General features: G+C 40.7%; 1 protein-coding gene and 1 long non-coding RNA gene across 5 annotated transcripts in view; one reads left to right on the top strand and one right to left on the bottom strand.

Annotated features, from left to right (window-relative positions):
- SCN8A (sodium voltage-gated channel alpha subunit 8) overlaps positions 1-26,110 on the bottom strand; it is a 197,150-nt gene that overhangs the window by 54,698 nt on the left and 116,342 nt on the right. For 2 of the 3 annotated variants that reach the window (XM_055583749.1, XM_055583753.1), the window contains exons 8-13: positions 22,387-22,608; positions 20,828-20,891; positions 19,602-19,743; positions 17,880-18,086; positions 16,340-16,633; positions 4,610-4,972 (exon numbers count right to left, since the gene is read on the bottom strand). In XM_055583749.1, the coding sequence (XP_055439724.1) occupies positions 4,610-4,972; positions 16,340-16,633; positions 17,880-18,086; positions 19,602-19,743; positions 20,828-20,891; positions 22,387-22,608 (1,292 nt within the window). Of the gene's footprint in view, positions 1-4,576; positions 4,973-16,339; positions 16,634-17,879; positions 18,087-19,601; positions 19,744-20,827; positions 20,892-22,386; positions 22,609-26,110 lie in introns of all 3 variants that reach the window. The other variant, XM_055583758.1, reaches the window with a different exon arrangement.
- LOC129654249 (uncharacterized) lies at positions 14,724-24,986 on the top strand. Of its 2 annotated transcripts, none has more exons than XR_008715431.1 (3): positions 14,724-14,999; positions 17,958-18,084; positions 24,689-24,986. It is a non-coding gene; the product is annotated as an uncharacterized LOC129654249 (long non-coding RNA). The 2 variants fall into 2 exon arrangements; XR_008715430.1 differs by having other exon boundaries at positions 14,724-15,036.

Below are 26,110 nucleotides of genomic sequence, written 5' to 3'. Positions count from 1 at the left end.
CCTAAGGAGTAATAGAGGAAGCAATTGAGAACCTTAACTACTTTAAACCCAGTACAAATTTTTTCCATTTCTCTTAACTCAAATGCAAAGTTTATTAAGCCTTTAGCCACTTACTTCCAACCTCCTAAATTGTAGCTGCCCTTCTCAAAGAGATATTCTACCATATCTGCTGATGTCCAGTTTTGACCACATTTCCACAGATCTACCCAAGGAATCTCTACTCGTTATTGCTTCTAAACTGATTTCACATGGAAATACGTAACTGGAAATTTATCAGCCAGTCACCTTTCTTGGGACTAAAATTTACAGCATTTTAGAAGGGGCCTCGGAGAAGGCAATGGCACCCCACTCCAGTACTCTTGCCTGGAAAATCCCATGGACGGAGGAGCCTGGAAGGCTGCAGTCCATGGGGTTGCTGAGGGTCGGACATGACTGAGCGACTTCACTTTCACTTTTCACTTTCATGCATTGGAGAAGGAAATGGCAACCCACTCCAGTGTTCTTGCCTGGAGAATCCCAGGGACGGGGGAGCCTGGTGGGCTGCCGTCTCTGGGGTCGCACAGAGTCGGACACGACTGAAGTGACTTAACAGTAGCAGAAAGGGCCTTAGAACCTAGTCATTTATCTCCAGTTCAAGCCTTGCTAAAATTTTTGTGGTATGTATTCCACTTCAAAACAACTGTACAAAAATTTCTCCTTCTCAAAAGATCTTTAGAATCTTAGAAGAAATCTGACTCTCTCCAAGTCAAGCAATTCAACAGAAATCCCACTGTCTACTTTTCCGGTTAAAAAGACCAAAAATGCACATGTAAAGGAATAGAAATTGAATTTCTGAATACCAAGAATGGGCCAAGTAATATGCTTCACATTTTATAAATGTTATTACATTTAATCTTCAAATAGCTGTCTAACAAAGGTCCTTTTATCTCACTTTTTTTTTTTTTACAGATAAGGCTTAGAGATGCTAATTTTTCAGGATCATGAAGAACCCAGGCTTCATAGTTAGCATAGCATAATAGTGGCTAACACCGTGCAGTTAGATTATCTGGATTCCAATCCTAACTATACTGCTTACTATGCAACCTTGGACAAGTGACTTTATTTCTCTAAGCCTTGGTTGCCTCCTTGTAAAATACACACAGTAGTAGGATCTAACTCAGAGAGCAGGTGCTGTGAGCATGAAATGAGATAATACTTCTACATCTGCAACACGGCTTCTGAGTCATGTGTGTTTTGGATAGTTAGGAGCACCCACTTCTTTACAAGGGAAGAGCAATGATTTTCCAGCTCAGAGCTGAAGACATGGGAAAAGTCCCCTTATCCTGTGTTTCAGCAAAAAGCAAAAGCAAAAATTCTCAAACTATCAAGAAATCATCACCACTCAACCACTACTGAATAATGAATGAAGATGTGAAATATTTTTGATGAGATGATGATAAGGTGATATCAGGGTGTCTTTTTTTCATTAAGAATATTGTGTTTCTTCATTTGAGCCTAAATAAAAACCACATATGTGGCATAGCTCAAGCATTCATGCTGTGTGAGACCAACCGTGGACCATCCACGGTTCCTATACCAGTCCATAAAGCATGAGTACGTAACTGGAAGCATTCTGATGGTTCAGGCGAAGACAAGTTAATCCGTAGCTGCAGACGCATCCAAAATGTTTTGACAGTGAGAATCACTATCTTCTAGCCCAAAGGGGTATAATAATTGCTCATTTGGCCCGGGCTGCATGTAACATCATGAATATATTAATTCCTTCTAAGATAAATGACTGTTTTCCTACTTCCAAAATAAGCAGTCAGGAAGTTCTCTTGGCATCAGAAAGACCTTGGTACCATTTCCACATGTTACCAAATCTCTGTTAACTGGATAAAACCACCTACTGAATGAGGACGTTAAATGAGAACATATGTATAAACTGCTGAGCATAGTGTAGTTAGAACTCAATATATGGTAGCTATAAGGATTAGACCCACTATAGCAAACTAGAAAGAACAAAGTGTAAGAAAGGAAAAAAAAAAAATCACTAGTAATTTTCTCTCCCAATACTGTCACCTTGTAGTCAGTCACCCTTTTCCCTATGCAGTTTGTCTTTACATAGACGACATACCACACAAACGATATGCATTCTGTTTTTGTTTTGGTCTGTCTTTTTGGCTTATTCGTGTAACTTAGGTATTTTTCCACACCATTAACTACTAGGAGGTGCTTCCTTACGGCTTCCAACAAAAGTTTTTCCTAGTTATGAATCCCTTGAGAATAATATAGTCCTGCCTTCCTCATCTTCCTGCCACTTTGGGATCTGATCTCCTGACCTTGGGAATGCTTAAGTTTGTCAGCTTCATCACTCAGGACCACTGCAAAGAAATCTCCTAAGTGCTTACAGGGTGCTGAGTGTGCAGGACCCCCCAAAATCCCAAAGGCAGCGTTCCATCGGCCGCAGGGTAAGGCAGTGCAGACAGCCGTACATGCCACAGCCATCTGCTCAACTGCCTCTCACATTTTTCTCCCACACACTATAACAGAAGCTGCTAAAAAAACAAAAACAAAACCTGCAAACCTGCTTATCTGCCTTTAAGCTGAAGTTCAAGCTCCTTCTTCCTGGACACCTTTTCTAATACTTTCTCTTCAAAGAAAAAGCAAGATATATTATTTGACTTAAATATTTTTTAAAACTGGTAGGATATCAGATTTTACTGTGGTTCTCAACATTTGAACTGTCCCAACTGTACTGTCCACGCTGATCTACCTGTCATTCTCCAGTGATTTCGTCTCTTATTTTTTCAGAGAAAATAATTTTCTATCTAATTTGTGGAGCCCAAAATTTATATCTAGACATAGAATTAGTGAAAATCAAAAGTTATATTTAAAGTAAAGATAGTCATTCATAACATATATTTTGGCCAACTGTCTGGTTTAGCGGGGGACTTTGGAACTACTATTTGTTATTATTATTGTTCTTATTACACCTGATCTGAAACAAACAGTTCTCAAGAAGAGCAATGGTCATGTGACTAGGTAGAGAAGACATTAAAATTAACTGAGAAATCGAAGACTCAGGTTTCTGAAAGGTTTTTCAATGATGAGTTGTGTAACCCCAAGGAATACACATTCACTGAGCCTGTTTCCCCATCTCAAAAACAGCTCCACTTTATCAGCCTTATGGAATTTTTACTTAGAACAAATAAGGCGTAAAAGTAAATTGTAGCTTGTAAAGAACCATCTAAATGTAAGGGGGAAAATATTTTGCTTTTAAATAAAAGAGTAGGAAGAGAAAGGACAACATCAAACATCCTGTCTTGAATTTAGGACAGTCAACAGCTGTCCTAGGATAGTCAAACAACTGTCCCAAAGTGCTAAATAACAGGTCATTCTGAATAATTCCATCCTTGATCGCCCAGTTTTCCTCCACACATGCATCATGCTAATTAAAGGGTTGGCTATCTTCATGCTGTGTTAGAGGAAACTGAAGTGTTAGAACAAAACAGACCGACATGCTATCTTAAGCTCAGACCAGCTAAGGAGGGACTGAGGAAAGCTAAGGAATCAGAGGTAGAAAGGATCAGGATCATTAAGGTTATAAGAATTTAAAGCTAGAAACAAGGTATAAACAGCTTAGAATCTAAAGAAATGTTAAGACATGGTTTTTCCCAAAGAGGGGTGCCATTATCCTAACCCCTAGAAAAGTGATTTTGTGAAGTGAAGCTATTATATGTCACTTCTCCAGAGCCTGACATTTGATTACATTTAAAATTCATCTTTCAATTCCCTGTTCCTTCCTCCCCCATGTACCATGTGTTCTTGCCCCAACCACCTACCTTCCCCTCTGATTTACCTCAATCCCCTTAGTAAATGTCCAGCTCCCCACCAGTTTCCTTCACCTCTTTGCCTGGCTCTCCCAGTGCCCACTTCCTACCCTCAGCATCACACATGCACATGCCTCTTTGGAAAAATCACATCTCATTCTTGTAGAGGAGACTAAGAAAACTGTTCAAAGATATATTTGAACTTTTTTTGTTTTTAATAGAAATAAAAGAGCTTTAAATTCCAAGCTGTTTCCCTATGAGGAGGCAGGACGTAGGGGGAAAGAAGCAATGGTAGTTTCAAACCCGCTTAGACTTGGTCATTGGTGATGGCAGAGGCCCTTCTCATTCCATCTGGGCAGGATCCGCTGGCCAGAGGCATTCAGTCAAAGCAGGTGGGGGTGGGATGGGAAGAGAGGCAGACAGAGAAGTGCAAAGATGGAGAGAAAGAAACATCGATAAAATAAAGGGCTGATGGGGGAAGGGCAAGAGTCAGAAACAAGAAAGGAAGATGGGGGTGGGGATGGGGAATGGAGCAAGAAATAAAGTACAAGGGAAAAGAGGGTGAGTGAAGGAGGAGGGCTGAAGAAAGAAATAGAAACAAATCAGGAGGGAGAAAACAGAAGCGGTAGGCGGTAGAGACGCGAGTCCAGACGGGAGCTGGAGAGCAAATGGGACCGAGTGGGATGGGCGGAGCAAAGGAGAGAAGAGAGGGAGCGGGAGAGACTGCCATGCCTAGCCGCGGTCTACCGGTTTTACTTCCTTACACTGTCATCAGTAGCTGCCTTATCTATTTTCACCTCTGGCAGGAGACGCCCGCTGATGTGGGAGCCGGGGCCGCCGATGAGGGACACCACGCCATTGCAGTCCACTGTGCTGTTGCGCTTGACGCTGCGCCGCAGGCTGGGGAAGATGCGCGAAGAGCGGCTGCCCTGGCTGTAGCCGCTGTAGCCGCTGTAGCTGCTGCGGCGCTCGCGCGCCCGGATGGGGATGAAGAGCGAGTCCCGGCGGCCCTCGCTCTCCTCCACCGTGCTGTGCTCGTCGTCTGCAAACTCATTCTCCGAGCCCGGGTCCCGGAACCGCCCGGGCCCCCTGAAGCTGAAGATGCTGCTCTTGCTGTTGTGGCGGGAGAGGAATGGGGAGCCCGGAATGCTGAGCAGTGACTGTAGGGGCAGGAGGAGAGAGAGAGACAAAAGAGGCAGGCGTGAGACAGGAAGGGACCCCATAGAAGCTGAACAAAGGCTGTTAGCTTCCCCAGTCTGGCCCCATCCTTGCATTCCTGCTAATCAGAACACAGGTGTTTCCAGAAAACACTTTCCGATGTTGAATTTCTACTGCCGTTCAACACCCATCACCACTCACTTCTCCTTGCCCCATAACCTTGAGATACACCTGTCTTTGACCTGTTAACCATTGCGCTGTTCACCTACGCACTGAAACGATGTTTTCTCTCATGCTTTGTGTAGCAAATCCACTGGGAAATAGACACTGGGTGTCTATTTTTCATTACTATGACCTCACGTGGAGTATGCTTTTAATCTACCAGGTTAGCTTCTATGCCACACTTAGCAAAAGGAGAGATTTAGAAGTGGCCACTTACTACTTTTTCAACGCAGGTTAAGAACTATGCCAATAGTGGGTTTTCAGTTCTGCTGAAAATGGAATCTGTCCCCTTCTACTCCATTTTTTTTGCAATTTTTTTTTTTCATCAGAAGTTTAACTATTTGTAAGTTCCCAGAATTGACATTTTCAAGTCAAACTCATATTTATCACTTAGAAAATTTTCATTTTTCTCTTTCAGCTCATACTGCCATTCCACGTTCCCTAGAGAATATTGTGCTAATGTGTATCTTTATGCTTTAATGCATTGTATTGACCCCCCCTTCAATACTTTTCTGCAACAAGAAAGTGTAACCTGTACTTAAAACCAATTTCCCGTGACCATGAGCCTCCAAGAAATTAAAAAAATTCTCGATTGTGCTTTTATTACAATTCTCATTAATACAACTGATCACAAATATTCTGTTTTATAAGTAATTACTAAGTTTAAAATTTTATTAAAATGTATCTCAATGAGATGAATGAGCTATTCTTTCCCCCAACTGGTGTTTTGGTGTTTAAATATTTGTAGATAGTATAACTTATTATTAGAATCATACATGGCTCAACATAAGCCCTCCTCCCCTTTCTAAGAGTAGATTTTAAGTGCTGAGAAACTTTATTCATATAAATGGTATCTTGGAACAGAAGAACACTGTTACAGTAATGTCACTCAATTCTTTGAACTCCTTCCAAGTTATATGCCAAAATTACATAGTAAGCTATCAGCAAAATTTATTTTAATGATCTATCAGCTGACAATTAAATCAAGTCCTCTTTCAATTTTGTTGAAAGCAAAGAACTAAAAAACCACCCAACCTGCCAAAGGACTTGTTACCCACTTGTTAGAATATTCCATTTCCTGATTTCTGATGCTATCAAAAAGGCTTTAATTATTATTTACTAATAATCATATCAGTACCTCTTACAGGGGTTATTCTTTTAAAGGAACTTTACTTGACCTAACAGAAAAGGTTGGAATAATCAAAGCATTGTCAATTTCTATACATCAATGCCAACATTAATCTTTTAATAAAATGATCTTACCACATGCTTTAGAGATGTTTTCATTAAATCTTTAAAGCCACAGATTTAGTTCATTTAATTAAAAAAATGCCTATCATATGATCTAATTAGCAAAGCCAGTCCCCACTATCAAAACAATTAGCCAAATCAGACTTATTTTCACTAGAAAAAGTATGACCTCATTTTTCATTTTAAATAAATGTATGACTATGTATCCCAGTGACATCCATCCTGCTCCTGAACTTAAAACATCTGAATGCCCCTGATTATAATTCTATATTTCATTCTTACTAGAAGTATGTAAGAGAGGTAAATTCAGAAAGCCTTACAATGGATTTAAGTTTCCCAGATTAAAGAAATGCCAAAGAATGTTCAAACTACCATACAAGTGCGCTAATTTCACATGCTAGCAAGGTTATGCACAAAATCCTTCAAGTTAGACTTCAACAGTATGTGAGCCAAGAACTTCCAGATGTACAAGCTGGGTTTAGAAAAGGCAGAGGAACCAGAGATCAAATTGCCAACATTCGTTGGATCACAGAGAAAGCAAGAGAATTCCAGAAAACATCTACTTCTGCTTTACTAACAGACTATGCTAAAGCCTTTGACTGTGTGGAGCACAACAAACTGTGGAAAATTCTTAAAGAGATGGGAATCAGACCACCTTACCTGTCTCCTGAAAAATCTGTATGCAGGTCAAGAAGCAACAGTTGGAACCGGACATGGAACAACGGACTACTTCAAAATTGGGAAAGGAGTATATTGTCAAGGCTGTATACTGACATGGATGTATATTGTCACTCTGCTTATTTAACTTCTATGCAGGGTATATCATACGAAATGCTGGGCTGGATGTATCACAAGCTAGAATCAAGACTGCCAGGAAAATATCAACAACCTCAGATATGCAGATGATACCACTCTAATGGCAGAAACGAAGAGGAACTAAAGAGCCTCTTGATGAGCATGAAAGAGAAGGGTGAAAAGGCTAGCTTAAAACTCAACATTAAAAAAACTAAGATCATGGTATCCATCCCCATCACTTTATGGCAAAGAGAAGGGGAGAAAGTGGAAACAGTGACAGATTATATTTCCTTGGGCTCTAAAACCAATACTGATGGTGATTGTAGCTATGAAATTAAAAGACGCTTGCTCCTTGGAAGGAAAGCTATGACAAACCAGACAGCGTATTAAAAACCAGAGATATGACTTTGCTGATAAAGGTTCATATAGCCAGAGCTATGTTTTTTTTTTTTTCCAGTAGTCATGTAGGGATGTGAGAGTTGGACCATAAAGAAGGCTGAGCGCTGAAGAATTGATGCTTTCAAATTGTGGTGCTGGAGAAGACTCTTGAGAATCCCTTGGACTGCAAGATCAAACCAATCAATCCTAAACGAAATCAACCCTGACTATTCATTGGAAGGACTGATGCTAAAGCTGAAGCTTCAATATTTTGGTTACCTGATGCGAAGAGCTGACTCACTGGAAGTTTCTGATGCTGGGAAAGGTTGAAGGCAACAGAAGGGGTGGCAGAGGATGAGATTGTTAGACAGAATCATCGACTCAATGGACATGAATCTGAGAAAACTCTGGGAAATAGTGAAGGACAGGGAAGCCTGGCATGCTGCAGTCCATGGTGTCACAAAGAGTCGGACACGACTAAGTGACTGAACAACAACAGATTAAAGAAAACTCTGTAGATGCTAGTATTTTGAACTGTCCCTTTGTCTGGCACCCCAAAGATCTTCAGGATTTGGGATGATAGAGAGGTATGCCTTCCTTTTGTAAAGTGGGAGAAGGCTGACTGTGAAAACAAAAATGGAAAAGGAGAATTGGCGTGACTTTAGACCACAGGGTTCACCCTAGGTATAGAAATATGTAACTTAAAGATCTGAAAATCAAGTTCCTTAAAACTGTGCTTGAAAAATCTTCAAGTGCCCTGAAAGGATACAATCCCAGTTTGAGGACCAGCGCTCTAAGAGAACAAAACCTGGCAACAACTGGCCTCAGACAGCCCTCCTAGCTACCCTGAGATGATCAGTTTGCCCAATTATGACTCTAAAGAAATTTCAAAGTAACTTTTAACTATATAAGATGTTTGCCTTAGAGTTTAGGTGTTAACCTTCTATTAAAATGATTCCACTGTGAAAGTTCTTTGTGGCCAGCTCAGCCTGAGTGCCACAACTACTGAGCCTGTGCACCCTCAAGCCTGGGCTCTGCAACAAGAGAAGCCACCACAATAAGAAGCCTGCCAACTGCAAGGAAGAGTAGTCCCTGCTCATCGCAACTAGAGCAAGTCCACATGTAGTGTCAAAGACCCAAAATGATCAAAAATAAATAAATGACATATATATTTTTAATAAGGAACACACATGGCCAACTCTTTCACTTCCTTCTTCATGCTGTTGGGTTGGCAGAGGGGATCAGTGCCTCCTCTAGCTTATTGCTTGCTATTTCTCATCTCACATATATGTTTGGGCACCCTCACGGATTTATTCTCCTCAACCAGTTCTCAAAGTGCGATTTACAGATCACTGCTAGTATATGATCCATTACTGGTTTGCAATGAGACTGTAAAAAGCTGAGAGAAGCATTTAGAAATTTTAATAGCAATTAGGCATTTTCACAACATCCAAGAATGGGATACTTTTCTCTAGAAATTTACTGTTATTATATTTTATAAGAGTATCTATCAGCTCATGAAGAATTGGGAAAAATAGAAACTGATCCTTCACTACAGATAGTTTAAGAAGCACTTCTCTAAATAATGTGACTGGCCAGAAGACTTATAAGTGTCTTGGAATGTACCTATGATTTTGTTTTAATCAGGTATGGTAAGCTGGGCCCAGAGCCTTTGTTGGGGTTTCCTCAGATAGGGATGGTGAAGCAGAGCAGGCACACTGGAACAAGTTTAAAATTGGACAGTTTGAATAATTTCAGACAGGCTTTGGGCTATAGAAATGGTTCTGTAAGTTCTGGCTCTGGAGTGATTTCAGTTCAGTTGCTCAGTCATGTCCAACTCCTTGTGACCCCATGGACTGCAGCAAGCCAGGCCTCCCTGTCCATCACCAACTCCCCGAGTTTACTCAAACTCATGTCCATCAAGTTGGTGATGCCATCCAACTATCTCATCCTCTGTAGTCCCCTTCTCCTCCTGCCTTCAATCTTTTCTAGCATTAGGGTCTTTCTCAATGAGTCAGTTCTTCAGGTGGCCAAAGTACTGGAGTTTCAGCTTCAGCATCAGTCCTTCCAATGAATATTCAGGGTTGATTTCCTTTAGGATGGACTGATTGGCTCTCCTTGCAGTCCAAGGGACTCTCAAGAGTCTTCTCCAACACCACAGTTCAAACGCATCAATTCTTTGGCGCTCAGCTTTCTTCACAGTCCAACTCTCACATCCATACATGACTACTGGAAAAACCATAGCTTTGACTAGACAGACTTTTGGTGGCAAAATAATGTCTCTGCTTTTTAATATGCTGTCTAGGTTGGTCATAGCTTTTCTTCCAAGAAGCAAGTGTCTTTTAATTTCATGGCTGCGGTCACTACCTGCAGTGATTTTGGAGCCCCCAAAAATAAAGTCTCTCACTGTTTCCATTGTTTCCCCATCTATTTGCCATAAAGTGATGGGACCAGATGCCATGATCTTAGTTTTCTGAATGTCTAGTTTTAAGCCAACTTTTTCACTCTCCTCTTTCACTTTCATCAAGAGGCTCTTTAGTTCTTCTTCACTTTCTGCCCTAAGAGTGGTGTCATCTGCATATCTGAGGTTATTGATATTTCTCCCAGCAATCTTGATTCCAGCTTGTGCTTCATCCAGCCCGGCATTTTGCATGATGTACTCTGCATATAAGTTAAATAACCAGGATGACAATACGCAGCCTTGACCTACTCCTTTTCCTATTTGGAACCAGTCTGTTGTTCCATGTCCAGTTCTACTTGTTTCTTCTTGACTTGCATACAGATTTCTCAGGAGGCAGGTCAGGTGGTCTGGTATTCCCATCTCTTGAAGAATTTTCCATAGTTTGTTGTGATCCACACAGTGGATTTAGGGCTGGGGAAATATTGGCTGGTGTGTGAATTAGATGAAAGGAAGCTGGGGATAAAGGTCTTGGATTGGTTGATCTGCACATGAAAGGGCAAGTTGTTCGCTATCTCCAGGAATTAAACTAGTCCTGGGAGGGGCAGCTCTCTGCAGCCAGCAAGGTTCCTAGCATGTCAAAGCATCATAAAATACAGAAAATAAAATCTGCCTCCCTTCTCGCAGCAAGCTTCCGTGGACTGGATCCGTGATTTTTATTAGCAAAATGTTAGGTGTTGACACTGCCTAGTATATTAGGTCTACATATTAGGAAAGAGGTCTGATTTTTATTTGACAAAAGATCACCAAATACTTGTTGTGTGCTAATTGATATGGATATAATGGTGAACAAGACATATGACATGGTCCCTGCTCTCTCAAAAGCTACAGCCTAGTAGAAAATATTATGGACTGTATGAGGAAATATTATATACTATATTAGACCTCATATAGTATATAATAATACCTGACTATTCTTAACCGATAGGAAAGTGATAAGAAGTGATGGAAAGATAATGACAAATTCCGTCACCCAGGGACACTCAGGAATCAGGATCCCGAAAAAAATACAAACTAAAAAGTAAACAGTATATCTATTATTCTTTAATTCTTTGTTCCATTCTTGGCAAAAGAGTCCACTGCAATCAACACAGAAGGGAAAAGATGAACTTGTCCCATTTCGCCTTGTACCTCTTGTATCTAGCCCTGATCTGGCCAATTCCCTAAGGAGACATCCTGAGAGTAGCCACCCTGGCTCTTCCCCAGTCTTAATTTTCCTGGATTGAAGGGTTTCATTGATGCATCAGGACCTGTGGCTCTACTATCTCCAGGGATTCAGCTAGTTTATGAGATGGGTCCTGTTTTCAAAATGTTTCCTATCAACAAACCAGGTAGAAGCTTCTGGTCCTTTTCAGGCAGTCACATCACAGCTAACTAAAAATACTACTTTAGATCTAGGTGTCTGCTTGGGAGAACAGCTCTGGGATGTTTTTGATTTGAGGGCATGGCCTCAGATTACACAGAAAAATTAACTAGGAATTTCAGGGCATACATGTCAGCTGTCTACTGGAATGAAGCTTAACAATGACTAGGATGTTTGGAATATAAGAAATTGATGATTTAAATGTCTTATTTCTATGCCATAGTTCATCTTTTCTTCACTTCACTTTTTCTTTCCAGTACAACAGTGGTTCTTAAAATGTGGTCTGGGAATTCCTGGGTCCTTGTGCCCTTTTTACGGGGGGTGGGTCACAAGATTAAACTACCTCATAATAATATTAAGAAGATGTCTGCCTTCCTCACTCTCATTTCTCAGAGGTACAGACTGCAAGCCTGACAGTTTCCCAGAATTTAAAGACTTTTCTTAAGAGCTTGAGCGAGAACGTACATGATTTTTTAATATTCTGCGTTAGTACTTGGAAGAGCTGCATAATTCAGTGAAGCAGTATTTCCCAAATGATCAATGTAGGATGCTACAAATCATTCAAGAATTAAATATCTATGGTGTAAAATACAACAAAGGATTTTAATGTAACAGTACCGAGTTACTGATACAGTTTCAGCTTCCACATTGCAACTAACCATTTAAAAACCTACTGTTATCCAATTTTGGAATAACACCAAAGAAGAATATTCACAATTATCTGAAAAGGTTGTTAAAATATTCCTTTTCCAACTATATCTATATGAAAACAGATTTTCTTTAAATACTTCAACCAAAAGGAATATTGCAACAGACTGAATGAAGGTATGCTATTCTAGCCATCTCCCATTAAACCACAGATTAAAGAGATTTGCAAAGATGTAAACAGTACTATTTTTTTCTATTAAATTTTTTTGATCTGGAAAACAGTTAATTTTTTCAAAAATATGTATGATTTGTGTTAAACACAGTTGGTTTATCATTACCATTTTTTTCAATAAATCAATAAATGACCATTATAAAATTTCTTAATTATTATTTCTAATACAATAAATTAAAAAATCTCTTTGGGGTCCTCAATAATTTTTTAAAGATATGAAGACCAAAATGTCTGAGAACTGCTGCAGCAGAATAATTAAAATACTTTGCAAAAGGGACTTTATAAACTCACCTAAAGCCTAAAAACATAGCAATAATTTTATGTCTCAAGAGGATCTCAAACTAACACTGGAAATCAACTGTACTCCAGCAAAATTAATTAAAAAAAAAAAAAATATCGGCTCTCAGCAATCTGCAGTACAGGCCACTGATGTTCACTTGAACTGTGTGGTGGGAAAACCAAAGTCACCTTCACTGTTAAGCCAACCTAACAGATGACCACGTATGTGTGGAGGTAAGTGGGGAAGGGATGGCTAGAGACTGCAGTACAAAGCTTATAGTCAGAATGACCTGGTTCAAATCTCAACTCCAACACCTACTAGCTATATAACCTTAGATAAAAGAGTTAATCTCTCTAGGCCTCAACCATTTTTCCAGATAAAATCAGAGAAACTGCAGCAGAGTCCTAGGACAAAGAATATCACTGCTGTGCAGTTTCTAAGGAAGTCTTGGCAGTCAGCCGTGGCCTCAAGGAATCCACAGTTTTTTCTGATGGGGAAATGAGAAGAAGTGACTATTTTCATGCAAAGCAGGACATCTCAGAAGCCCAGCTTTATTTTTTGAGCTAGGGAGCAATCAGTGCAACTCTGTGCTGAAGCCTATAGATTAATCAGAGCCCATTCAATAGCGAAGTGTTAACGGCGCTAAGGTATTTATTAACAAGCTTAGGATGGCTCTCAAGGCAAGGGTTGCATTACAACAAAGCTACAATCACACTTTCCCTCAAAAGAGGCTGAACTAGGGGAAAGGTGAGGTGAAGGTGAGACAGAGATGGTTCCAGGCCATAAAGAAGTTCCAGAAGGGGTTAAATCAGTTTTACAAAAGTACTTCATTCATTTTTCCAACAAATCTCTGAAGGTACACAGAAGTAGGCCTTAATTTTAGGACTTTATGTGAGAGAGGACAAGATATGAAGATTAGTAAATATAAAACCACATAGAGTAAACAGCAACACACAAAGAGGGACGTATAAAACACAATGGAAAGAGGAAATGATAATTTCTAACTGGGGGTAGGATGGGGGCGGGTCAGGGATGGTTTCTTGGGAGAAGGATGTGAAGAGTAAGTATAATGTGAACATTCAGAAATGGAAAAAACAGAGCTTCTTAGAGAGGCTGTTTCTGGAGCAAAACAGAGGGTAGGAAAGAAGCATCATGTATGAGAAGCATCTAATAGTTCTGTCTGGTGTGAGTACAGAGTGCTTGATGGGGCACAGGGACTGGAGACCATAAAAGGGAAGCCGAGTCCCGGGAAGCAAGGTGTTGTGAATTCAGTGCTGAAGGGCTGGGGCTTCTTTAGTAAACAGGCTGAACCTGATTAGGGGGAATTCCCTCTCCCAATCTTCTTAATGACTGTTTTAAGCTGTCACTATTTTCTTCACCCTCCTGACTCAACCTCTCATTCCCTTCGATAAGATTTCAAATTTCATACATTATTGAAAATGAGACTGTCAGGGGTCATCTTTCTCCATTTCCTACTCCCCATCCACAAACTTATCCACACACACACCCATCTATTGCCGTATGTGTTTTTTTGGGGGGGAGGACAAGGTGCCCCTTTCCTGTTCAAGACTACACCTATTCTCATATCCCCCAAGACTGTTCTATTTTCTTTTCTATTCTACTCTACTCCATTTGCTACTTCCGTCTCCCCTTCTTCTGGGTGTCCCCCTCATAACAGATTATAAAAATGCTTATTTTCACCACATTCTTTAAAGAAAAGTTTGAATAGAAAGTCTCTTCCCATTCAATATGGCATCCACCCTTACCCTGGACTGAAATCTGTCTTTCAAGTTCTCTAGGACTTCTGGTGCCAAATCTAACAGACATTTGCAGTTCTGATCTCATGATGCATCTCTGTTAAGCTTCAATCCACTGGTCGCTCCCCTCCCTCTCCTACCCTGCGCTCTCCAGTCCTCACTGCACTCTTGGTGCTCTTAGCAGCCCTCGTGACCAACATCCACTTGTTTTCCTCTGTGAGGTCCATCTCCGAAGCCCATGAACACCGGTGTCACATTGCATGTCACTGTCCTTCCGCCTCACACACTCTCTCCAAGTCGTCTCAGCCAGTCTCTTGGTTTCAACCACTGTCTCTCAGCTCAGGGCTTCTTCCCTGAGCTATCACTTGACTATCCATGTGTCCAAATTGGTTTCCCAACAAATAATTCATATTTGGGATGTCCAAACTGGAACATACTTTTCTTCTAAAGCTGGAATGTTCTTTCTTCTGTCTTCCTGCTCCCTCACCAACACACACGCTCATTACCTGACTAACCCCTGTGTATCCTTTATTGACTTTCCCCAGAAAATCTCTGCTGCAGCTCCAGGCTGGGATAGATCTGTGCCTTCTAAAACACATCTGTGTATTTCAACAGTGGAGCAATGCCATCAGTGCTATCACGAAAGTAATGTTTTTGGCGTATCTGGCTATCCCACTACACTGTAAGTTCCCTAGGGCAGACATGGTGTTCTAACCACCTTTCCATCTCTAGGACCTAGCACAATCCTTGACACATGGTAGGCACTCTATAAATGCTTGGTAATGAATGACCAGAGATATGTTTTAGGAAGTGATTGGCTGACAACATATAAAACATGAAAGAGAGAGAGAGAGAGACAGACCAGAGGGAATGAAGCTGTACTGGATAACTGCAGTAGAACAAAGTAATATAAAGTCTGAACTAAAGTAGGATTAATAGGAACAAAAAGAAGAGGGTGGACATAAGAGATTTTGCTGTGATTAAACGAACTGGACTAGCAAAGGACTGGACCGGGAGGTGAGGGAAGTAAGGGGGAGGCACCATGAATCATCTCTGAGAAACAAGAAAAGACTCTGGCTGCATTGCCATAATCAAGAACTGCAATCTCCTCTATACCTTACAAACTTTCTTTAAAATGGGGCATTAAGTACCTTAAGAATTGGATTTTGGTGGTATTTTTTGAAGTCCAAAAATATATATCATATCATGAAATGTATAGTAATACAATGCTCAATAATTATCCATAAGTCCTCTCCCTTCTCTCTCTCTTAGCTTCCCAATTTAACAAAGTTGGGTAAAACTAGAGGCTTCTAATCTACCATATGCTAATTTATCAGCATGACATTATAAATCTAGAATAATTAATTACCAGAACTTGCTACACTCAAATAAGGTGACCTAAAGAGTTTCATGACTTTTTTTTTAATCTAAAATTACATAAAACTCTTAAACAAAGGTATTCGATCTGAATTCTGAAGTTCAGATGCTAAGAAAAGTTCTTCATGATGTTTTAGAGCAGTGGTCTCCAACCTTTTTGGCACCAGGGACCAGCTTCATGCAAGACACTTTCCCACAGATCGGGGTAGGTGTGGGTTTCAGGATGATTCAAGCATTTCACATTTGTTGTGTACTTTATTTCTATTGTTATTACATCAGCACCACCTCAGATCGTCAGGCATTAGGTCCCAGAGGTTGGGGACCTGTGCTTTGGAATACAAGGCCTGCTCGAGTGACACAGACTTTCCTGCTGCAGTAAGTTTGCCAAAGGTGACCAGGTTGTCCTGGGTGAGATATAGAGCAGAGAAGGCAGCCTTTATACCCAAGCAGCACTTCTTCCTAGAGGAAAACAAAGTGGAGTGTGGAGGTGGCCTGAGGATGCAGGGATGGGACTGGAAAATGTAAACCCAGTGGGGAATATGAGAATCAAGTAAGATTAGGAAACCTAGAATTTCTTAGGCTTCTGTGACCCAGCACCAACAGTTTACCTGATTCATGATGGAAAACTTCCTCCCTATTCTGTTGTCTGGGAGCCGAAAGCCCTTCCTCCTCATTCCATCTTCTGATTCTGACTTGAACACCTTCTCAGGATCCCCTTTCTCCTCTCCTTCAGAGAGCTCCTTTTGCTTCCTCTTTTTTCTCCGGTTCCGTCTCTCCTTGGCACTCTTGGAACTCAGTTTAGAGATTTCAGATGAGCTCCGGGGAGAGCCTGCCCCGTCTTCACCTTCTTCCTCTATGGCATCTTCTGAGACAGTTCCTGCTGAAGTGGCCATCGCCGCCGCCTAGGAAAGTAAAATTTCACAGCAACAGACCAGATCGGAAGCAATTAACTAGAGCCACACAAAGCTAAGCAAGTGGTGGCGATCACTTCCTTCCTTTCCCAAAGACAGGGAAAAAAGGAGGAAGGAAAACAAGTCTGTCAGAGCACACTGTGGTGGGGGCCTGGTATCTCCATTTCCTAGCTAAATTTGCATGGTGGAGCACAGCCCTGCATAATCAGAGCGGAGCTTCATGGTGAGAGCTTTGGGACTTACTCTGTCTAGTATCTGAGACAAGAACTTGGCTGCCACCTTGATACCAAATGATCTTTTTTTGGGCAACTCTGAAAATCAATACTATATATTATGGCCCCAACAATGTAAAAAACACATGTATATTTGGATAAAAATTAAAAAGTAAAGTGTTATCAGTGATAAGAAAACAGAATCTGTATGATTTCAATACCTTTAGACCACGAAATTTTTGCACTTTGTTTTATGACCCAGGATACAGTCCCATGTCTCCCAGTTTATAGTCCATGGGAACGTGAATAGAATTTGCATCCTGTTGTTGAGTGAAAATTATATAAACCTTAATTATGTTGAATTAGTTCATAGTGCTTTCCAGGTCTACTGTATCTTTCTACTTTCCTATCTGTTTGTTCTATTAATTTTTGAAAGTTTGATACTGAAACTCTTAACTAAAAATCTTAATTTATGTATTTAAAAATAATTGTAATGTACAGTGGAACTATATGTAACTTTGGTATTTTCCAAGTCTCCTGTAAATATCACCATACTTTCATAATTTTTTTCTAAAAAAAGTAAGATGTTAGGGTGTTAGTAGAATCACAAGTTTCTTTTTTAAATTTTACTTCACTATTTTACTTGTATCTTCAAGACTTGTTATGAACACAGACAATCTCTGAAGGAGATCCTAATGTTTCCCCCAACAAAAACACCTATGCTTACATGATGCATTATGTAAACTGCTCTGGTCATTTTTTTTCTCTCTCTCCAGTGATCACAGCAGTTGTGCACTGAATGGTCGAGAGATTCAACAGAAGATCACATTCACAAACAATTTGGCCATTAAGACAAATGTAACAATTGGACTGACCATCTGCAGTTGTTATTTGGGTTATTTCAATCAGATCAATGACTTCTGTTAGACAGTGTGCCTAAAAAGATCAACTGGAGTGGCAATCAGATGGGGCCTTAGTCACCATGATCTGGCAGGAAGGACTAGGACAAAGAGTTGATCACCAACCTGTGCTTCTTCCTGTTGCTTCTTAAGTTGCTCTAACATTGCTTTGAATTCAGCCTCTTTCTGCTCTGCTTCCTCCAGTGTTGCCTGATTCTGCTCTTCATAAGCCATGGCCACCACAGCCAGGATCAAGTTCACCAGATAGAAAGAACCCACAAAGATGACCAAGACGAAGAAGATCATGTACGTTTTCCCAGCTGCTCGTAAGGTCTGTAAAGACAAAAACCACTTCTTAAGTTGCTTGCATCAAACGAATCAGGCTGAAAACAACTCATGGGCTGATGTTCCTCTGCAGAGGCAGTACTGCACTTTGAACAGGACCAGACTTTCTTGTGTCGAACTTGTTCACACTGCAGACACTCAGCATCCCCAGCTGCCAAATGGCCTCCCCTACCCCAGACTCACAGGAAATGTCAGTAGTACCTCCTATTCACTGTAGCAAAAAAAAAAAAAATCCTCTTCCATTCCAAATACTCCTAATACACCCCTTCCATAGAAAAATGCTTACTTTTTTAAAAGGAAAAATTGCTCTGAGCCAAGAATTACATTTGACTTTGTCAGCTGGTTTTAAAACAAGTGTGAAGAAATGAAAACAAAGACCTCAGGTCATTTATATACTGGTCTTCAAAGAGCATTTACAGAAATCTCATCTTTGGAATCAGGCCCAACTCATAAGAAGTCCCTATCTTAAGGGACATCCTTCCTTAGCCTTTTGCAATAGGATGAGTTTTTAAAGAGGGATATAATGTAAAGGATGTGGGGGCGGGGTAGGGGAGAAAAAGGAAAGAGGATCCTAAGAGTATTCCTTTCACTAGCACCAAATAGACATCAAAGAACAACTGGGTTTTAGGTTATATGCACATACACAGGACCCATTATCACTTAGTTTTCATTTTTATTCTTCTCAACCACAAATATTTCATGGAACTTAGCATCAGTTACAAATATTTCATGGGAATACTAGGCTGTACAACAGAAAGGAAGAATTTCAGGAACTCCTAATAAGAAACTTTCATTGGAAAAAAAAAGTTGGTTCACTTAAAGGGTTTCCTTCATGCCTGAGGGGTTCACAATTCTTATTATCAAACTAACTAGCATTATCAAAGGCTTAGAGTCAAATGTAAAACAATGCGTTATCGAGAATTTCTAAGTTGAAAGACCCTCAGCAGTCATCTAGACTAACTTCTCCATCACACCCAGCAAAATTAAATGACTTGTCCAGAGTCACCAAAGCAGGCCAACAGAATGGCAGTGACCATTAAAAAAAAAAAAAAGTCACAGTGTTCTTGAATAAATACAACCGTGTTATAAATCTCAAAATGTTGACATATTTAGGCTCCAAGATCCTTGTGGATAAAATCTCTTCTTTATAATGTCTACCAAAGTGCCTTACACAACATGTTTAAAGAAGCCCTAAGCCCAAACATCCAAAAGGAGAAACACTGAAGATGGTCTGCTGAAATAGGAAGGACAGAGACAGCAGATTCCCAGGCCAGGCAAGAGGCTCCCGAGTCTGTGAGCGGCTACAGCTATACATGATGAGCATTAAAGAAACTGGGCCAAGAGCTGGGAGAATTCATTTAATTTTGTAAACCAGCTGACTCTGAGAAATACCACCCAAAGATTCTGTATAATGTCTTCACCAAAGGTCTCTTACACAGAATGTCCCCAAACCCCACATATTGTTATGTAAATTCCATCACCAAAAGACATGGTATTACTTACTAATTGATACAAGTTTTCCCAGTAGTCCTGGGTCATAAGGCGAAATAATGCCAAGAAGGCCCAGCTGAAAGTGTCAAAGCTCGTGTAACCATAGTTGGGGTTCCTTCCTGCCTTCATACACTGGTATCCCTCTGGACATTGCCTGAGGAAAGAAAAGGAAGCACCGGGCTTTTCAGCGTAATCCTACCCGGTCATCAGCTGGAAGTCATCTCTATGACCTTGCAGATGATAAACAGCCATCTATAGAGGCTATGCCAACAAACAGGAATTTTTTAAAAAGAAGAGGAAAGAAACAAAGTAGCCAGGTGAAGTTTTCAAAAATGATGTCCTGGGGACAGTCTAGGATCAGAATCACCTTAAAAATGCAGATACCTATGTCCTAGACAAGACCTAGGAATAAAAACTCTGCATATGGGATCCATGAATTGGCATTTTTAAGGGGCGTGTCAGATGATTCTTACGCATGCCAAAATTTGAGAATCACTGTCCTAGACTCATATCAATGTGCAATTCAACCAAATTTAACTTAGCTACTAAACTAAATGACAAAAGCCTAGACCTTCCTCTTAATCATCTCTATTCTCTTAACACGCACTGTGACAAACTGTATCACACTAGGATCAGTGACCTCGGTTATAATAGTTCTTCTGCTTTAAGACTCACCTGATGTTTATTCCAATGTAATTTCTAGTATCTATCAATACTTCAGTATAGAAAGTAAATGGACTTCTAGTTAATACACTGAACTGTATATGTAAAAATGGTTAAGAGACCAAATTTTATGTTATGTATATTTTGCCACAATGAAAAAAAGGCGGGGGGGAGGGGATAATACATTGCAACTCTTTTTCCTCCCTCATGCTGTCAGGCCTGGCATATTTGGGGTCAACCTTGGGTGCTAATCTATCATGAAAACAGTGCCCTTACTTGATAACTTTTTGCATTAAGACAGAATGAGGGGAGTCTACAAGAGACAGGCAAGATATCTGGTATTATAGATCCTACCCTTAGCCTTTTATAACTTTGATTTTGGCTTAAGACTAATAGCCACCTTCACCTACTAGTGAAATGTCAACTTTGGATGGACAAACATAAAACAGGAAGAAAATCTGAGTCAACCAATTTATTGGACCCACTACATGAGCACAAAGAAAGTGAAAATATTGTTCATTTTTGTGTGACACATTATTTTATGGGAGGAGAATAAAATTAAGTGAGCTACTTACCCAGCATCAGAACTGTTCCCACAGAGCAAAGGTTCCAGCATACCAGGAACTATGTAGAAATTTGCTAGAAAAGTTTGAAGAGGCAGGAAATGAATAAGGCAGATTTAAGTGAATGAGAGAATAAGGTTACACTGTTCCTAACTACCCCAGCAGAAACAGTTATTGATTTTAGCTCATATAAATCTTTCCTGACAGCAGTGAAACCTGATAAGGATTCCTTCCCATTAACTATTTTCCTATATGTATTTAACAATGAAAAGTGCTGCCACGTGGGCTTTAATGCAATGTTCTTTTCAGACACCTGATTTCTACTTGTATTAATACTTCAGATCTATATGCCACGTTCCAGTACTTGAAACAAAGGGTTCAAAAGAGAGGTTTCTGAGTTCTTTACCCCTTTACACAACTCTACCCTTCTATCCTTATAACTTCTCTTTACCAAAGATAAACTGATCACTAGTAATCATGTCTTATTTTAAATTAGAAGACACGTTTCCCCTTCCTGTTTGTGTCCCTGAAATCCCCTTTGAACACTTTTTGTGGATACTTACCCGCCTTTATTTCCTCAAGACTGACTAAGAGTGATCTGCTGACTTTCCTCCCTAGTTTCATACAAGTACAGGTGGCGCTAGTGGTAAGGAACCCCCTGCCAATGCGTCTTTAACAGATGCGGGTTCTATCCCTGGGTCAGAAAGACCCCCTGGAGGAGGGTGTGGCAATCCGCTCCATTACTCTTGCCCGGAGAATCCCACGGACAGAGGAGCCTGGTGGGCTACGGCCTATAGGGTCACAAAGAGTCGGACGTGACTGAAGCAACTTCGCACACATGTACACTACTACACCAAATATTCCTAAGAGTAACACCCAAATGCTCTGGTTCCTGAAATGAACTTGTTACAACTCCTAAACTGTGATAGGATCAAACAGTTATTTGGAGATTACTCAACTCCCTAGACCAGACTGATTGCTAAGGTCTTAGTAATATTAAGAAACCTAAGTGAACAGTGAACGTGAAAGTCGCTTCATCGTGTCCTACTCTTTGTGACCCTATGGACTGTACCCCATTAGGCTCCTCTGTCCATGGAATTCTCCAGGCAAGAACATTGGAGTGGGAGCCTTTCCCTTCTCCAGGGGATCTTCCCAACCCTGGGATCAATCCCAGGTCTCCAGCATTGTAGGTGGATTCTTTGCCATCTGAGCTACCAGGGAAGCCCACGTATACTCTAAATGTTTAAATATCTCAGGGGAAAAAAAGGATTTTTCATCAAGTTTCTAAGCTCAATTTTCCAAAGCAAAAGTTTAGGGGTACATGTGAGCAAAATATAAACTTTCACTTATCCTTTTAGAGGGAGAGAAAAGAGAAGGGGCGAGAGGGCTGATATTTGCAAGCTTCTGAAGATAATCTGACCTCAAGGAATGGGAGAAAGTTCACAAAGCTCCTCCCAGCAGTCCTGGCCTTTCTTTCTGGCCCAGGCACTTTTGTACAGCCCAGGGGTAGCTCCGTCATTCACACTGGAGACAGACTTTCTCCCCACTCTTGCAGAGAAAGGGCTACCTACTTTTATTGTTGATGTACTCTTCCCAATCAAAGCCCTTGGTGCCGTTTTCAAGATAGCTCTCGTTGAAGTTGATGGGCCACACCACACACTTGTTTCGCAGGTTTCCCATGAAGAGCTGCAGTCCGATCAAGGCAAAGACACTCAGGCAGAACACTGTCAGGATCATCACGTCTGACAGCTTCTTCACGGACTGAATCAGGGCGCCCACGATGGTCTTCAGGCCTGAGGGGAGAGAACCCTCAGAGTGAGAGTCGCCCCACAGCCCTCCCCACCTCCCCCAACCTCCCCCTCAGCCATGACTCCCACTTCTCCCCGCAGCACCACCCTTGAAACATGGCCACTTCATCTTTTATACCATGGGAATTACAATGGGTCAGCAATATTATCAATTTTCCCAGGAGCATCAATTTTTAAGCCAATACTTCTGGAAAAGAAAGTCCCTTCTCCAGTATGTGGCTCTTTTCTTCCTGGAAGTGCTTTGTCGTCTCTGACTGCTTCTCAGCGACTCAAATGAGTCAAGCTCTTACTTGCCCGGGTGTCTCCACAATTGCTGTTCCCTTTGCCTGGAATGCTTCCTCCATTCTCTTGTCCCTGCTGCCTGCATCCTATTCATCCTCCACTCTCAGCTAAATAGCAATTTCCCTAGAAAGCCTTCTCTGACTTCACAACTCTTCTCCCTCCTCTACTATTACTGTTTTAATAGCACCTATTAGTTTCCTCTGTAGCATTTATCATGGTCATAATTAATTATATCTGTCTTGTTCACAGCTGTATTTGTATGGCTTAGCCCACAGCAGGTACTCAGTAAATATTAGCTGAACAAACAAATGGAAAATCAGGAATAGAGGAGGTGTCCAGGTTGGAAAGAGAACTACGGGGAAGTTTCAAAGCCAATAATAAGTGAGAAGGTCCAATAATATTTTCCCAAGAGCTCTGGAAATGCCAATGTATTGAAAAGGTTAATTATTATCAATTCAGTATTTGTGGTTTGTCTTTTCACTAAAAATTACACGTTTTCTGCATCACATATATGTCCTGTTCTCTATAACTGACCTTTTTTCTGTCCTAGATTTTTAAAAAAACATATAACCCACTTGAATTGGCAGCTTAAAGGCAAGCCACTGTTTCAAACGTAAATCTGCAGGCAGATTTCTTAACTGCACAAGGAGAGATCAGTGACAGGAGACAAAGCAAAGTATGGTTGTGGGTTCACGACGTTTGGATCAAGACTGAGTCTACACGTGGTTCTCCTGGGCATGCCCACACATCAGCGACCTGTAAGACATGGCCAAGGGAGCACTGAGGACCCCCGGGGGGCCGAAACACCAGGACGGACAGAGGCAGACACAGAGCCTTGACACACAGGTCTCAAGAGGGGGCTTATCCCTAAGTTACTTCTGAAAGCAAGAATATCCAATGAAATTCTACAGAAATCCTAATCCTGGTTCTAAAGTATGAGTCTGGGTAGATAATTACTAATCTTAATCAAATTATACCACTTACTTGTGTGGCCTGAGCAATATACCTAACCTCTTGGGATGTGTATTTTCATCCCTAAAATGGGGATGTGAAAGTGAAGTCACCCAGTCGTGTCTGACTCCTAGCGACCCCATGGACTGCAGCCCACCAGGCTCCTCCATCCATGGGATTTTCCAGGCAAGGGTACTGGAGTGGGGTGCCATTGCCTTCTCTGAAAATGGGGATACTTATAGTTAAATATCATAGGCTGTTGTGAGGGTTAATTAAGCATAACTAATATAAACCCTTAGCACACAGTAAATAACTCAAATGTTAACCACTTTTGTCTGAACCTTGGTTTACCTATCTGTAAAAAGATATTGACAATACCAATCTCGTTGGCTTGTTATGAGGTTTAAATAAGGTAATGAATATTAAATACCAAGTACACTGCCAGGTACTTATATCTTATTAGCTATCACTGTTATCCACATGTCGCCCTCCTCCAAGAGATATGATTGGGATAATATCACTGAGAGGCTAACCTTGTACGATGGTGATCTAATGGGAGATGTAGACATGACTCTTCTTTTCCTGTATTTTGCAAGTAACCACCTAGAATTTTCAAAGCTAAGCCTGAGAGTGGTAATGGATGCTGTGCTTAGCACAAGACCTGGCACAAAGCAGGCACTTACTATGCGTGTGTGTGTGTGTGTGTGTGTGCATTTAATTGGAGGATAATCGCTTTACAATGTTGTGGTGGTCTTGGCCATACAACTAATATATTTTAAAGTTCTTTATTGAAAGAATAAATGAATATGAAATTCTCTTTTCTCTTACACAGATATCCCGAAAGACATGGAAGAGAAATTAAAGTAAAAAGAGCCAAGAGTTAGACTGTAGAGACCTGACAGTGTGCAAAGGCCTGTGCTTTCTCACAGAGTGGGCCTTTCCTGGAGGCTGTGGCCACCAAAAGGATTAGGAAGAGCTTGCCTGGGCTCCAGCACATAAGGCATTTCAAGCCTGATTCCTTCTGCTCACAGGACTGAGCAGAAAGAGCACAAGGCAGGAATCAGAAAGCGGGAATTCTGGTCCTGGCTCAGCCTCTGTTTAAGATGCACTGTTTCGGAACAAACTTAAGGTCACCTCCCAGTCTCATTTTCTCACACACCGGACATGGGTAAGCCTAAGAACACCTCGCAGCGGGCAGAGGAGAAGCTAAAAGACTTTAAAAGTAGGGTAGAGATATTTGTTTGCGATTAAGTGGTTGGAGTTTCAATCTTTTATTCCTAAAGTTCTGGGAAACTGTGTATCATTATCATGCAGTTAGGTAAGAAGGTACTGGTGGTATAAAATAAAAGGCAGCTATAGAGAAGGAAAAATTGTCCCCGTGTTATGGAACTTATTTCAGTAAGTTGCTAAGGAACAGAGAAGTCCTTTGCTACATTTGGTTGGGTTGAAGCAGGTGTATATTGGGTCAATAACTCAATTCTTGGTCCCTAAAATGACACAGTTATGTTTTCAAAAAGAGTGATTTTTTTTTAAAGAGTAGTTGATAAATCAGAACGGAAAAGAATATAAAAAGAATGTGTATATATATATGTATACCTGAGTCACTTTTGCTCTACATCAGTAATTAACACAATGTAATTCAACTCTACATCAATAAAAAATAAATTAAAAAAAAAGAGTAGTTGATAGGTTACTGAAGAATGGCTGTAAAGTTTCTTTTCTTGGACTTCTTTATGAAGAGCTCACACAGCAATCTCTCTTGAATGGCTCAGACAATCACCTATCTGAGCACTTGATGACAGTTTCACGCCACTTTTTACTTCTATTTTCATGAACTGAGTTGTTAGCTGTCATCTGTATCAGTAACAAGAGGATAAAACTTTAAAACAGTCAAACCAATGCATTTGTGACATTAATTCACTGTTAAAAACATATAATTTGAGCATAAGTCTAATCTGATTTTCCTTGGCTGGGAACTTTCTGGACAGTTCCAAGCCCCATACAAAAGGAAATTCCAGGCAATGAGCTCAAACCATCTTCTATTCCATAAGGCCAGGCTCCCAGCAGCCTTGTTTGTAGGAAGTGACCTTCGCTTAGTAGTTAGATGTCAGGGTGGATATCTGACCTAAATCTAGATCCTGAATTCCAGGAATTTGGAATGGGGCAAGAGAGAGAAATGGTATGGACCTAACAGAAGCAGAAGATATTAAGAAGAGGTGGCAAGAATGCACAGAAGAACTGTACAAAAAAGATC

Source organism: Bubalus kerabau, chromosome 1 (assembly GCF_029407905.1).
Source record: "Bubalus kerabau isolate K-KA32 ecotype Philippines breed swamp buffalo chromosome 1, PCC_UOA_SB_1v2, whole genome shotgun sequence".
Classification (NCBI taxonomy): Eukaryota; Metazoa; Chordata; class Mammalia; order Artiodactyla; family Bovidae; genus Bubalus; species Bubalus kerabau.
The sequence above is the reverse complement of the archived record's forward strand: the minus strand, read 5'-3'. Positions and strand labels throughout refer to the sequence as shown.